Source organism: Phyllosticta citriasiana (assembly GCF_038021145.1).
Source record: "Phyllosticta citriasiana strain CBS 120426 chromosome Unknown IWZ02scaffold_4, whole genome shotgun sequence".
In the NCBI taxonomy this organism is placed as follows: Eukaryota; Fungi; Ascomycota; class Dothideomycetes; order Botryosphaeriales; family Phyllostictaceae; genus Phyllosticta; species Phyllosticta citriasiana.
Window position 1 is genome coordinate 215,331 of NW_027117281.1, and position 13,073 is coordinate 228,403.

The 13,073-nt window shown below is 53.7% G+C and overlaps 4 protein-coding genes across 4 annotated transcripts; 2 read left to right on the top strand and 2 right to left on the bottom strand.

Annotated features, from left to right (window-relative positions):
- Window positions 1-1,263: 1,263 nt before the first annotated feature.
- Window positions 1,264-4,555, bottom strand: IWZ02DRAFT_416056 (TCP-1/cpn60 chaperonin family-domain-containing protein). The gene is made up of 10 exons (XM_066765780.1): window positions 4,262-4,555; window positions 4,146-4,163; window positions 4,029-4,077; window positions 3,876-3,969; window positions 3,741-3,824; window positions 2,754-3,692; window positions 2,569-2,706; window positions 2,338-2,518; window positions 1,950-2,038; window positions 1,264-1,855 (listed from the first exon to the last, which is right to left on the bottom strand). Exons 1-10 carry the CDS (start codon window positions 4,269-4,271, stop codon window positions 1,367-1,369), a joined length of 2,091 nt encoding a protein of 696 aa, XP_066624280.1. The 5' UTR covers window positions 4,272-4,555; the 3' UTR covers window positions 1,264-1,366.
- Window positions 4,467-5,684, top strand: IWZ02DRAFT_431297 (uncharacterized protein; the record flags this gene model as incomplete). Its single annotated transcript, XM_066766153.1, has 4 exons — window positions 4,467-4,683; window positions 4,738-4,876; window positions 4,999-5,575; window positions 5,625-5,684. The coding sequence occupies 4 exons, from the start codon at window positions 4,467-4,469 to the stop codon at window positions 5,682-5,684; spliced, it is 993 nt and encodes a 330-aa protein (XP_066624281.1).
- A 1,240-nt stretch (window positions 5,685-6,924) lies between these two features.
- IWZ02DRAFT_515451 (uncharacterized protein) lies at window positions 6,925-9,142 on the top strand. Its single transcript, XM_066770650.1, has one exon. The coding sequence runs from the start codon at window positions 7,061-7,063 to the stop codon at window positions 9,074-9,076; it is 2,016 nt and encodes a 671-aa protein (XP_066624282.1). The 5' UTR covers window positions 6,925-7,060; the 3' UTR covers window positions 9,077-9,142.
- Window positions 9,143-10,902: 1,760 nt separating this feature from the next.
- Window positions 10,903-12,892, bottom strand: IWZ02DRAFT_374749 (serine-type carboxypeptidase; the record flags this gene model as incomplete). The annotated part of the gene is made up of 5 exons (XM_066764779.1): window positions 10,903-11,968; window positions 12,014-12,166; window positions 12,215-12,308; window positions 12,467-12,497; window positions 12,554-12,892. The coding sequence occupies 5 exons, from the start codon at window positions 12,890-12,892 to the stop codon at window positions 10,903-10,905; spliced, it is 1,683 nt and encodes a 560-aa protein (XP_066624283.1).
- Between the last annotated feature and the right edge of the window lie 181 nt (window positions 12,893-13,073).

Genomic DNA, 13,073 nt, shown 5'->3' on the forward strand with positions numbered 1-13,073 from the left:
AAACCTCACACGCCCTACCTACCCACCTACCTGCACCCGCCTACCTACGTATCCGTCGAGCGTGAATACAGCATCCATCCCTACGTATCGTCTTCTCTGTCCTCCCGGCCTGTATACACGCACACCAGTTGTGAATTGACTAGATCATGTGTTATTGGATTTTTTTAATTTTTTTTTTTTTTTTTCCCCCTCTGTCCGTCTAGAGCGCTTGGGTGCTGGCGGCTACACGATGCACTGTGCACTGTAATGGTCTGACAGAAGAGCGAATCGATATGTGTGACGGCATGGAACGCTGCCCGCATGCGGCACAGCCAGAGATACAGACAGACAGACAGACAGACAGACAGACGCTGACTGATTGACTGGCCGAATGGGCTCCAGACATCTCATCCCATCCCACCATGGACACAGCATGGCGATGAAGGAGTGAGGCATTGGCAGCCCTACCATGAACAGCGAATAGCGAACAATATCTATCGTTCACCCTCATCTTCACTGGCACTGGCACTGGCACTGGCACTGGCACTGGCACTGGTGGCAAGCAAGACGGGAACCAACTAACTGGTTGAATGGTTGATTGAATTGACCGCTGCCTACTTTGCCTGCACCCCAATCTCCACATCCACATCCACATCCACCTGCCTGCCTGCCTGCCTGCTGTAGTACAAGCACTTATGCAACGCATCCACACACCGGCCGGTCAAGTCAAGACGTGTGTGTGTGGGTGGTCAAGAGTACTAGAAACAGAAGCCAGATACACTCACACCGGACTCCAGTCTGCTGTACTGTACACGCACCCATTTGCAATTTTCCTCTACGCTTGTTTGGATGTATGTGTACTCAATCAATCAATCAATCAATCGCTCTTCATGGCATGCATGTATGTGGCTTCGACTGTTGTTATCTTGTTTGACCACCTTCTCCCTACCCAATCGCCATGTATGTATGCACTGTAGACAAATCCATCTCCATTTCCAGCCAGCTCACCCCTCACCACTCAACTCCCACAGCAGCAGCCATCAGCCATGTCTCCATAGGTAACGGGCCATCCACGTTTTTGCTTGTTCATGCCAGGTACTGTCACATTCTTTTTTGCTGATCGGCGCCTGCATTTACAGCCAGCCAGCCAGCCCTCCTGTTATTCTCATGTGTGTGTGTGATGCCAAAAAAGAGATCACGACGAAAGAAAGCCAGCCAAATCATGTCCACTTCCACCCCTCCATTCCCCCCTGATTGCTGCATGCGATGCGTGTACGCTAGCTGGCTGGCTGGCTGGCTGGCTGGCTGGCCGTGCCTACAGGGGCCTAGAATTCATTCTCGTCCGAACCGGCGATGATGACGTTGTTGACCTATAGCAGGCAGAGTGTTAGCCTCGTTTCCACCAAGCAGGAAGTAAACAAAAACAAATGAAAGAAAAGGAGCGGTGAGGCGGCGTTTCGTCATCAAAAATCTCTTCTGCGAATGGGAAGTCTACCCCAGGCCCCTGGCGCCACCACCAGCAGACCGGTGGGGACGCGAGGATGCTGGTTTCCGGGCGCGACCTGAATGACCGTTTGCGGGGGTTGTTCAACGGCATTCGGGAATCGCCCTTGTCAAGGAGTGAGGAACGACAAAAACGACAGGGAGGGAGCTCGAGGCGAGGGAAGGTTATGCGGAGCAAGGCAAGGAGAAAAGCAGGGCTTTGCAGCGAGCGAATGCTTGCGCGTGATGGAAGATTCGGGGCTTCGGCGTGGCTGCAGCGGAGGGGATGCTGATTGACAACAGGGGGAAGGTGTGCATGTTGTGTGACCGTCGCGTGGGCGACGGAACGGGACGTTGGACGTCGGATCTTCCGCCGTGGCTGGTCGCCTGCAGGCTGATGATGACAATGATGATGGTGCAGAGCATCGCGCAACGACAGGCGGGGAATTTTGAGAAAACCACATGTGACTGGAAAAAAGCTGACGTACCTTGAGGACCATGCGGCACAGCTGCGTAGCGAGCAGGAGCTGCTGTCTCTTGGAAATCAGGGGGTCAATGACAAAGTGCTCGCGCATGTCTGCATTCAAATCGTCAGCCTTGCAAATTCGAGTCTGTGTAAAGTGACAAAATTTGCAAAAAGTTGGCGGTGTCGAAAGAAGGTGCGAGCCGCTGCATGTACAACGCGGGCCTAGACTCTGTGTGCCCACGGTGTGTAATGTCGGGGCGCCATGCTGCAAGCCCCATGCAGCCGCAAAAGAGCTGGCAGCAGTGGCTGCAGAATGCAGTAGCAGGGAGCGCAAGCGAGTACAAGCAAGGAACAAAAGGCAGAAATGGGTATATCTGAGTGGCGCAAAGCGGAAGCGCAGGATTGCTTACCGTTGCTGCCAGACTGCATGCAGTCAACACCTAACCGGGAGTTCGTCTCCTTGACCTGTCTAGACTTGATGGACGCAAGGGTTTCGATTGGGCTCAGGCCAGAGTTCTCTGCGAGGGCCATCGGGACAGAGTCGAGCGCGTCGGCGAAGGCGCGCATGGCGTACTGCTCAAGGCCAGGGCTCTGTCTCGAGGTCAGATGCGACAGTTGATACGAGTTGAAAGGCATCCTACCTTGACTGCTGCATCTTCGACGGCCAAAGAGCAAGCGATTTCGGCTGCACCACCGCCGTACACAACGCGGTTGTCCCTGACAAGGTTGCGAACGACGCACAGGGCGTCGTGAAGGGACCGCTTGGCCTCATCAATAATCTGGGCCTCGTCAGCATTGAGTCCCGACCGAGCTTTGCGCGTCTTACCATCTTGTTGCTTCCTCTCAAGAAAGCCGTGACTGCTCTCGTGTTGGCGCACTCCTCAATCACAAGCATCTTGTCTCTTGTTGTGCCAAAGGTCATCTCCCTCACAACACCGGCAGTGCCAAGCTTGTCGGCGCTCAAGTCCTCGAACCGCGGGACTATCCGGCCGTTGGTGGCAATAGCAATGAGCTCAATCTCGGGACCGCCGACCCATCTGACGGCAGGCAGGTTGTTGGTGAGAAGCATGTGGTTGGCCTCGTCGTCGAAACCCCACTGGCAAATGGCAAGGTTGGCGCCCGTAGCCTTGATGCTCTCAATCATCTCCGTGAACTTTTCCGACTCGTACTTTTGCAGGCGCTTGAACTCCTCGACGTTGGTAATGTCCAACTTATGCTTGGTCTTGGGCTTGGGGGGCTCAAAGGCGCACGTGAGGATCGCAATCTTTGCGTCCCGGACCTCTGAGGGCATCTGCGGATGCGAAAAGTCCTTGTCGATGACGACGCCCTTGACAAGGGCCGAGTCTTCCAGCGCACCGCCAACCTTGGTGTCGACCTTGATGAGTTCGAAATCCACATCCTTGCGCTCCAAGTCGGCAACGGAGAGGACAGCATCGACGGCCATTTGGGCAAACTTGTCGTGGGCCTTGGACACAATCTTGCTGCCCAAGCTCGTCTTGGCCACCTTGAAGAGGTTCTCGGTGTTGTCGCGGGAAAAGGAGATTTCGTCGCTAATCTTGTCGAGCTCGCCCACGGCAACCTCACAGGCGGCATCGTAGCCGTCTGCTATCCTGATGGGGTGGATTCCCTTGTCAATCAGATCCAAGGCTTGCTCGAGCAGCGCACCGGCGAGGACAACGACGCCAGTCGTGCCGTCTCCTATTTCGTCATCCTGGGATTTGGAGAGTTCGACCAAGAGTTTTGCGACGTGGTTGGTGATTTCCATCTGCATTATCCATCAGAACTGCTCGTCCCTAGCTGTAGTTGTCCGTACCTGCGACAAGATGGTAGCGCCATCGTTGGTGACCGTAATGTCTCCGTCAGGGGAAATCAGAATCTTGTCCAAGCCTCGAGGGCCCTATTCTCGGATTAGTAGGTCCATTCCGATCCGACGCATGTAGGATCCTACCAATGAAGTCTTGACAATGTTTGCAACTGTCCTGGCTGCAAGAATGTGCGACTTGACCGCGTCCGTGCCGTGTTGTCTCTTTTTCTTGCCCTGGCTTTATTTTTGTCACCGTTTGCTCCAAGCTGAAATGTCGCCTGCGCGGGTGGCACATACTCTCTGACAATGATGAACGGCCTCCCAGTCTCGTCCTTCATCACCTGGGCTGTATGCAGGCATTAGCTACCGTCGAGAATAGAAGCGCCCTTGCGAGAAGGGTTGAGCCGCGTTTACCGTTGGACATGTCAAGCTCTACATTATCAAATCAGTCAGTTGGAGCGGTTCTTGAAAGTTTGCAAGCTCTGTTGCAGGGGTTGGCGGTGTGCATGGGGGAGCTCAAGTTTACATACGCATCGCCATGTTGCCGTGAGTCGCCCGAGACAATTAACCAAAGAATAGTAGTGTCCGGAGCTTCAGACGCGTCGAGAAGGTGTCGCAATGCGTATGAGCGCTCGGACAGAGAGAGGGTAAGGGGTTGACTGGGGGTTGTTGCGGAACAAATGGAAAATCTGGCGGGAGACGTGCAGTCCACCCGCCCACCTAGTTGCGCCCGCGATGACATCGCCCGGAACCGGGGTTTTGCCGGACGCGGCGGGCGAAGGCGGGCGCGCGCAATCCACACCACCACCCGACTCCACCGCGACAAGCTTTCCGCAACCCTCAACGCAAGCTGCTCTCACGCTTAGAGCTCTCGAGCTCATCTCTACCTCCATCCTCAGCAGCGACACTCTCAATTCCGTCCCACACCTGCGCGTCGCTTCCAGAATGCCGCGTAAGTCTGCTACCGAAGCGCGTCCAACTGCTTGAGCTAATCTCGCGCCCGTAGCCGCTCTCTCCGAAGACGAGGCCTCGGCTTCCGAAACTGAAATCCCATACAAGGAGGTCGACAAGAGGACGAAAAAGAAGCAGCCGGCCAACGCCGAATCTGAGGACGATGAGGACAATGAAGATGAGGATGAGATAGAGTACGCGTCGCAAAACCTGCAGAATTGATCTTATACTACATGCTAACGCGTCCGTCAGGTATACTGTCGAGAAAGTCATGAGTCACATTTTCGAAGACTCGGAGGCAAGCTTACCATACCAGCGATTCGCATTCAACGCGCAAGCTAACAATGTCCAAGCGCTGTGTCAAGTACGAGATCGTGTGGGCCGGATACCCCAAGTTCGAAGACAGGACATGGGAACCCAGGGAGAACTTGATGGATGGAGATGAACCCATTGAGGAGCTGAAAGAATACTGGAAGAAAAAGTGCGGCGGCGTCGAGCCCAAGTACATCCCCAAGAAGGAACGGAAGCAGGCCGAAAAGGGTACCAACCCTGGACCCGGCACAAAAAAGCGCAAACTTGATCAGAGTGCCCAGAGCGCCCAGAGCACGCCGGCTGGAAAAGAAACAAAGGATCGCAGGAAGAGTGGCAGAGGCCAGGACGCCGGAGCCTCATCCAAGGAAGAAGCTGTCCTGCCGACCAGAGAGAAGGAGTCGGATGCCCTACCTCCAGGAAGCTGGGAAACACAAATCGCGTCCATTGACACCATTATCCAGGAGCCAAACGCAAAGACGGGCACCCTGGAACGCTACTGTTATGTGTCATGGACAGATGGCTCCAAGAACCGACGCACGAAGCACCCTCTGTCGCTTCTAAAGCAAAAGTGTCCGCATAAGGTGAGCGTCTCTAATGTTGACATGTAGCACGTTGCTGACTTGGTCATAGTTGATTGAGTATTTCGTGCAGCACCTGTACTGGAAACCAAAACCACCTTGCTCGAGCTAGACTGACCAATGCAGGGTTTTCCATCCGCCTCGTCCATCCCCAGAGCCTAATGGAGACGCGGACACGCAAGAAATGTTGAAGTCGGACATTTTCATGGACACGGATGAATAAGTCAATTGGTGGAGGTTGGGCTTCTCGACAGAAAAATGGCTGAGTCTTTGCCAGGAGATTGGGCTCGTTAAAATCAGTCTCGCACTGTAAGTTCTCGGAAATTGATGCGGGCTCGTCGCGCACACAATGTTCTCGTCACTGGCGTCTATTCGAGAAAATACCTTAGCATGGAGCATGGGCGTATTGCAGTTAAAATGCTCTCCAAAGGGTAATTTCTTCACCATGACTGCGGTGTTTTTAGGAAGAGGCTAAAGTCCAAAATCCTAGACCTTGGACGGCCTGTGGCTCTTTCCAAGGTTCACCCGTGTTCCAGCTGCAGTCGATGAGGTTGAAAAGGTGATGCAGAAAGAAACTGGAGACTGTGTCTTACAGCGACCAGCAACCTCCTTTGGTTAGCGGCATGGCCTTGTGGTTTTTCCGATCCGACACTCGCTTCGTATAAAACTTCGCGTCGCCCTATGCTCACTTTCAACCTCGACACCAGGACTTCGAATGCGGACAACCAGGCATTCGCACCTCTCATGGCGAGGCTGCATGTCTGCGTCTATCATTCGCTTGTATGACATACGAGTCCGGATATGACTTACTGACATGACAGGACAAAGCAGCTGTCCACCATTTGTGTAAGTCAACTCTTTCGCTCATTCCCCGACCCAACATGATGAGATCCAGCAAAAATTCACAGACCTGTTCTGAAACATCGTGTGGAAGCACTGCTTGGAGACCTTCTGATCCGTCTTGTTCCTTTGACAATTACCTCTACACAGCTCAGCTGTTCAGTAGGCTAACTGTAACTCAGGCCCTGCACCTGAATGCCATCTTTGCGGCTTGCGAACGGTTCTTCGACCTGGAGCCATGCAACCCTTGACTTTGTTCATTCGAGGCGTGGCGCAAGCCCTTGGCCATGGCCACGCTTTTAGACCCCCAGGTCGGGCTGCCCTTTGTGCTTGAACCATGTTCATCACCAAAGGCCCTCTCAATCTGCTTTGTTACCCAGCATGGCGTTTTCGCCTTTGCTACAATAATAGAATCTCTTTCTTCAAGCCACACGCCATGTGTTGTTCAGCAACGCTCAATGGCCATTCTATAAGAAACTGTATAACGTCGATGTTGATTTCTGCTCTTGATCAAGAAACTTTCACTCCTTTGCAAACCCTGTCATCTCCTGTGGTTGTTGATCAACACGTCCATTCTTTACAGCGTTGTTGATCAACGCCTCAGTCCTGGTGATTACTCATCCAAATCATACATAATCCACAGCAGACATGGCCCAAGAGTATCGACAAAACGAGTCTTCAGCGTCCTTCGATGTCAACCTGGACGACCTTCTCAGCGACTGGCCTGCTGATTTCAACTTTCCCACATTCGACACAACCTTTGACACCCAAGTCCACGCGCAGACCGTCATCTCTAATGATTTGGTCTCTCTTCCTTCCGGAGACTATTCTGGCCAGTACAATCCGCAATCTGAAAACCATCTGGATTTACAAACTACTCTTGACGCTCATGGCTACACGGAGTTGAGCAATAGTCAGGACTTTTTTCAAAGTCTCGCTGCTGCCAATCCCTCAAACGACCTTTTTGCCTTGCCGTCTGACAACCCTCAACAGCTAAATTGGCCAGCACAAGCAGCTGTACCATATACGAATCAATACATTGCTTCGAACCCCTCGACTGTGGAAGAGTCCGGCCCCGGCAACATCTTGGACCCAATGCTGACTTTTATTACTGATGAACCAAATCTTCAGACCCACCAGACTACTACCTTGACTGCTCCGGCTGCAAACGGCTCAGCCAATGTGAGCTTGGTGACTGCATCCCCTTCCAGGATCCAGGCGAATCAGTCCCGTCAAACGCGTCCCCGCCTCGACAGCCCCGAGTTTGCTGCTCCGATCAATACGGCTGAGTACGGACTTGAAAAGCCCGAGCACGACTTGAAGCACTCGTGGGTCCGCATCAACAAGACGACAATGGGCTTGACCAAGAGATCGGGCAAAATCAATACATATGACCCTGAGAAAATGTACGAAAGCTTACCGCATCCACAGGGCCCGTGGCAAAGCAAGTCCTTTCAATTCATGTATTCGCCCCAAGGCGAGCTGAGCATGCCAACCTACTCTGTGGAGCAGATTAAACAATTCATCTACGACCATCCAATCAGCGCCGACTGCAAACTGCGTCTCTGGATTCAAAAGTGTGCGGCTGACTCGGCCAGACGCTACCCAACCAGCACGCTGAACCGCTGCCGTTTCGCCAACTGTCCCATCAGACACGTGCTTGGAAATGACGGCACCATGATCGCAGGCCACTACCGTGTCGGTGTCGACGAGAAGTCGTTCAAGTACGGGCAGCGCGTGGACCCATACAAGATGACGGCCTACTTCCACCTGTACTGCTTCGAAAAGTTCATGGACCTGCCCGACATCTGCCGCCTCAACAACGTCGAGGTCATGGCGGACCAGCGGCAATTCCAAAGCGAGCCCAAATCCAAATTCAACGCGTCGCTCGCGGGCGAGCGATCCGGCGCCATTGCCGAACGCTTCATCGACTCGTGCCGGCGCCAGCAAATCGACGCGGCCACCGGCGCCCACCTAGTCAAGTTCCTCGACGACTACCAGCCTTACCCGCAGCACCGCGGCGACGGCTGGTACCACGGCACCCTCAGCTACCACATGATCCGCGACAAGGAGGCCAACCGTGCGACGTCGTCCAAGCACGCGCTGGCGGCGCGCGTGCAAAAGTTCTCCCAGATCCAGCACAACCTCGGCGATCTCGACTTGTTTGCGCAGGCGAAGCTGGCCGAGCGCAAGCCCGCGCGTCAGCCTGTCCAGCGCAAGCGCAAGAAGCACAACAATGATCGGGTTGATAGTGAGGACGAGAGTGACGATGATGTCGCTGAGAGGCGCCGCACCCGCCGCCGCAAGGTGTCGAGCTCGTCGTCTGCCTATGCCGCCCCTGCTGCGCTGCCCGGCACTGCGTCCGCTGTTACCAATGTTGCTGTTGTGTCTCCTCCGCTCATGACGGCACAGCCTCAGCAGCAGCAGCAGCAGCAGCAGCAGCAGCAGCACGCCGTCTCCTCTGCTCCCATCTATCCATCCGAGATGGACTTCTTCGGCCAATCGACCGCTTACACGCCGCCGCCGCCTCCACCGCAGCAGCAGCAGCAGCACCAGCAGCAGTCCATTCCTACGACTGCCAGCAGCAACAACAACAACAACAGCGTCCTATACCCTCCTTTCTTCGATGACTCAGACTCAGACGCCGGGCTTTTTGTGGAATAGAACAGACGGATCGCGAAGAATATACGGCGGTAGGTCTAGAACCATCTTCTTTTGTCATTTCTTTGATTGCGAGTCTAGTCTGTTGTTGATAAGATTCCATTGTGCTGCTTTCCCTACGCAATCGAGTTAGTCTATTTTTGCATAGCGAGGCGTCGTGGCGTTTCTAGGTGAAAGCTTTGTGCTCTCTCTTTGTTTATATGTTTTTTCTTGGGAACGAGGCTTGGTGACAAAAGTCGTGGCACACAACACCGCGCAGTAGAGCGCAGACTGGGAGCATTCGTACACGCGGATAGATCATCTATGTGTCTATGGTTCCGACTGAACATCTCAACATTCATTCCCCTAGACGAAGCCATGGTTTTGAGCTAGATGACTTCCGTCAGCAGTGACTTTTCCGCATGAAGATGCCCCTTACGAGATCGGCGCCATGAAATTTTGCAATAGGGGCCTAATTGCATATATGCCCTTGGCAGAATATGCACACGCAAGTGCCTTTCCAAAGTCCCAAGCGGAGTGCTTTCATGTGGTGATACTTCTTTCTGTCACCAATTGTAGATATTTCTTCGACAGCTAGCTAGACGACATTTGCCTCGCCTGATCAGTCTTCGCGTCCCAGGCACATCCGTTTGTACCAGCGCCTTGTTGATTTTCTCGCAAGATGCCGCGAATCAGATTTGAGTCGTTTGGATTTCTTGACGTTTAGCTAAATTGTGATTCTCTCCTCTGAACTCTTTTCGCTTGTCATGCACATTCATTCGAGGCAGAGCTTTGTTTATTATCTGCAAGGATGTCGCAATTCGGTTTGCAGCCCCTCAATTTCCCCAAAATTGACCAATTGGTATTCCCATCTTCTTGGGACTCTTCGCATGCCAGATACTTTAGTTGGACCAAAGGTGTGCTGATTTTCCTGGAAGGATGCGGTGAATCGGGTTTCAGCCAAATGAGTTTCTTGACATTCAGCTAAAAGGCGTCGGTCGAAATGTTCATCGTCACCCAGCCTAGGACTCTGTCTTGGAACAGCACTTCCTTGAATTCCACCTTCAGATGCCACCAGCTTGAACTCTTGAACCAGGATTTCCCCGCAACTGGCTTAACAGCATTTCCATTCTAGACGGCCTTCTTGTTCGCCTCTCTCCAAACTCTCACTCGTCGCTTTTCAATCTCAGCTTCTCGACCTTCCATGTTCTAAGCCCTCCGCCTGCCATCTTTCACTCCTAGATACTATTCTTGTCGTCGCTTCTGTTTCGACTCTACAGCTTCTAGTGCCCTGGGGGTCTTTGTCCCAGCGCCTCTGCTCGTCGCTCGTCACTCTTTTTCTCGCATCTCTTCATCCTTCGACTTTTCGCTTGCAGTTCTGCATGGGTCCGCTGGTCATCCTGCACGGTACCGCTCGCAATCTTATCAGAAGCCGCTATCTGTCCTGCCAGAAAATGCTCTCCCGTCTTCTAGGCTACCGTCGGGCGTCCTACAACTCGTTGCTCTTCAGCTTGTCGCCATGCCTTCTACAAGACGCCGCTCCTGGAGAAACAAATATTCTCATGTGTCAGAACATGGAACGCGAAGCATGAGTCCAGAGCTCAGTGCCGCTCTAGAGTTTCAGCTTTTCAGCGTCTACAGCTTCTTCATGTTTGAGATGATGGCGATTTCATAATTGAACATCAGCACATGTTGGACCGTTTAGTCGGTTACTTGCTTGTCCGGGACTAATCAATCATATATTCCTCGCTCTCACACAAATACAACGGAATCTGTGAAATAGATCATCACCGCCACCCGGTCCCGCACACCCATCCTTCCATCCATCCATCAATCCACCACTCACTCACTCACGACCCATACCCCAACCCAGGGATGACCTTTTGCGCCTGCGCTACAGTCGTGCCCCTGCCGAGCGGAACATCAGGCTGCTTAACATGCTTCTGCTCGGGCGTCGTAAAAGGCGCCGTATCACTCAAATTAGCCACGCGGCCCAACAACAATTCAAGCGTGCGAAACGCCGCAGACGGCGTATACTGCGGCAACAAATGGCCCCCCAACGACACGCCCACGTACGTAATACCGCGATCCGCAGTCCACGAGCCAAACACGCCCGCGCCGGCCCAGCTGGCCTGGCTCGCGTCGACGTGGTACGGCACGTAAAAGGGGTTCGTGGGGGGCTCGGAGAAGCCGCGGCCGCCGCCCCATTCGAGCTGGTTCAGCGTCATGAGCGTGCCGTTGAGCTGGATGACCATGTCGAGGGCGCCGTGCGCGACGATGACGTTGCCCGTGTGCTCGGCGACGCGGGCGAGGGGGCCGCCCGCCACCGCGGGGGGCGGCGAGCGGTCGTTGCCGTCGTCGGTTGCGAAGACGGGGTCGATGGCGCAGATGCTCCATGACGTTTCGACCGGCACGTGCAGCAGCTCTTTCACTCTGCTGTCGTTGAAGTACGGATTGTCGTAGCCTTCGGGCAGGTAGAAGTCGATGTACGGGAACCCCATTACGTCCCAGAGGAGGGGGCAGGGCTGTCCGACGATGTAGGCGTTGAAGCATGGGAGGAGCAGGGCCGAGGCGTTGATGGCTTCGTTCGAGAGGTCGCAGTCCGGGGTTACGGTGCCGTTTTCGAGCATGCCTTTGGGTCCTTTCAGCGGTCCTATGGGTGGGAATTGCAATGCGTATTCCATGTATTCGTCGAAGCCGCAGCTCGCCGACTTTTCGCGCAAGTGCTGCATGTAGGTTTCGTTGAGGGGGACCGACGCCTTGTTGTGGTCGATGAATGTGAGTGTCGACACTTGCTCGTCGACCGTGGGGAAGCCGATTGCCGGGTCGTAGAGCGCGATGCCGCTCACGTTGTAGTATTGGGTGTTGTTTTTCTCAATAAAAAGGTCGGATATATATGAGATGTAGTAACCGGCACTGTTTTTGTCAGTCGCTTTTCCTTTTCGGGTTCTACAGACGTACTAGCTCTCTCCCGTAAGGTAAACCTTGCGGCCGTGCAGGGAGAATGTGTCGATGAAGTTTTTCCAGAATCCGGCAAACTGCTTTGACAATTCGACCTCGTCTTTGGCTGTGGGCTTGCTGGCCGAGTATCCAGTGCCTAGTGGCTGATCTATCCTGTGAAACGTGAGATGCTTTTCACGAATACCGAGCAGAAGACTTTACCAGACGATGTTGGACAAATTCGTCCAAGCCCAGCTGTTCTTGACAGGCAGGTAAGTTCCCGGTACCCAAGTGACGGGGCCGTTCTCACGGAAGACTGAGAAGAAGTCAGCGAGTGAATCAAGGACGGGAGAAAACTCCGAGTGTACAAGCTTATCTCGCCATGTCTCTCAACAAAGTCCGGAAACATCTCTTCTCAAATGAGCAAACTTCTGGGGCATTCCGCGCATCAAGCAATGAGATCAAAAAACTTACAGCCAGCCAGCGAAGAGCATCCCGGACCGCCCTAGACCTCTTGTCAAACAGCTGGCTTTTGAGCCCTCGACGACTTTGCAAACTCACACTCAACCAGATGACAATCTCGTCCGTCGCCGCCGGGTTTTCACTTGGAACGTACCAAAAGAAAAGCTCTGGACTGCCCTCTTTGTCAATGGGAAGCAGCCCGGCATAGCTCTCCGGGAAACCAACGGTGACATTGGGAAAGGCAGACCCGTCGACTCTAAAACGCTCCGTCTTTTCGTTGAGATGCACGCCATGCTTTGCATCGTCGCGAGATGTTTGAGGGGGAGCTGCGCGACGCGCTTTTTGCTTGGAAACGCGAAGGCGTGGAGGGGTGAGGGCAGTTGCAAGGGTAACTATGAGGGAGAGGACTAGGAAAAAAAAGAGCGGCTCTGAGCGCATAACGGCTGTAAGGAGCGTTGACCGTGAAAGAGTGGGTTCGTTGAGATGGTAGCTACGAGCAGCAGCAACAAGGAAGAACAGCGACTGTAGACTAGATTCTTCACGGGCGAAACGAAACGAAACGTCTTGCTTGTAACGGCAACAGGCCAAGGCTTCTTCATGGAAGAGGTGGAGGTGGCTT

Coding starts and splice junctions, on each gene's coding strand:
- IWZ02DRAFT_416056 (XM_066765780.1), bottom strand. Junction 3,970..4,028: donor CCGTTCATCATTGTCAGAGA/GTATGTGCCACC, acceptor ACAAAAATAAAG/CCAGGGCAAGAAAAAGAGAC. Junction 2,707..2,753: donor TGAGAGGAAGCAACAAGATG/GTAAGACGCGCA, acceptor GACGAGGCCCAG/ATTATTGATGAGGCCAAGCG.
- IWZ02DRAFT_515451 (XM_066770650.1), top strand. CDS start 7,061: ATGGCCCAAGAGTATCGACAAAACGAGTCTTCAGCGTCCTTCGATGTC.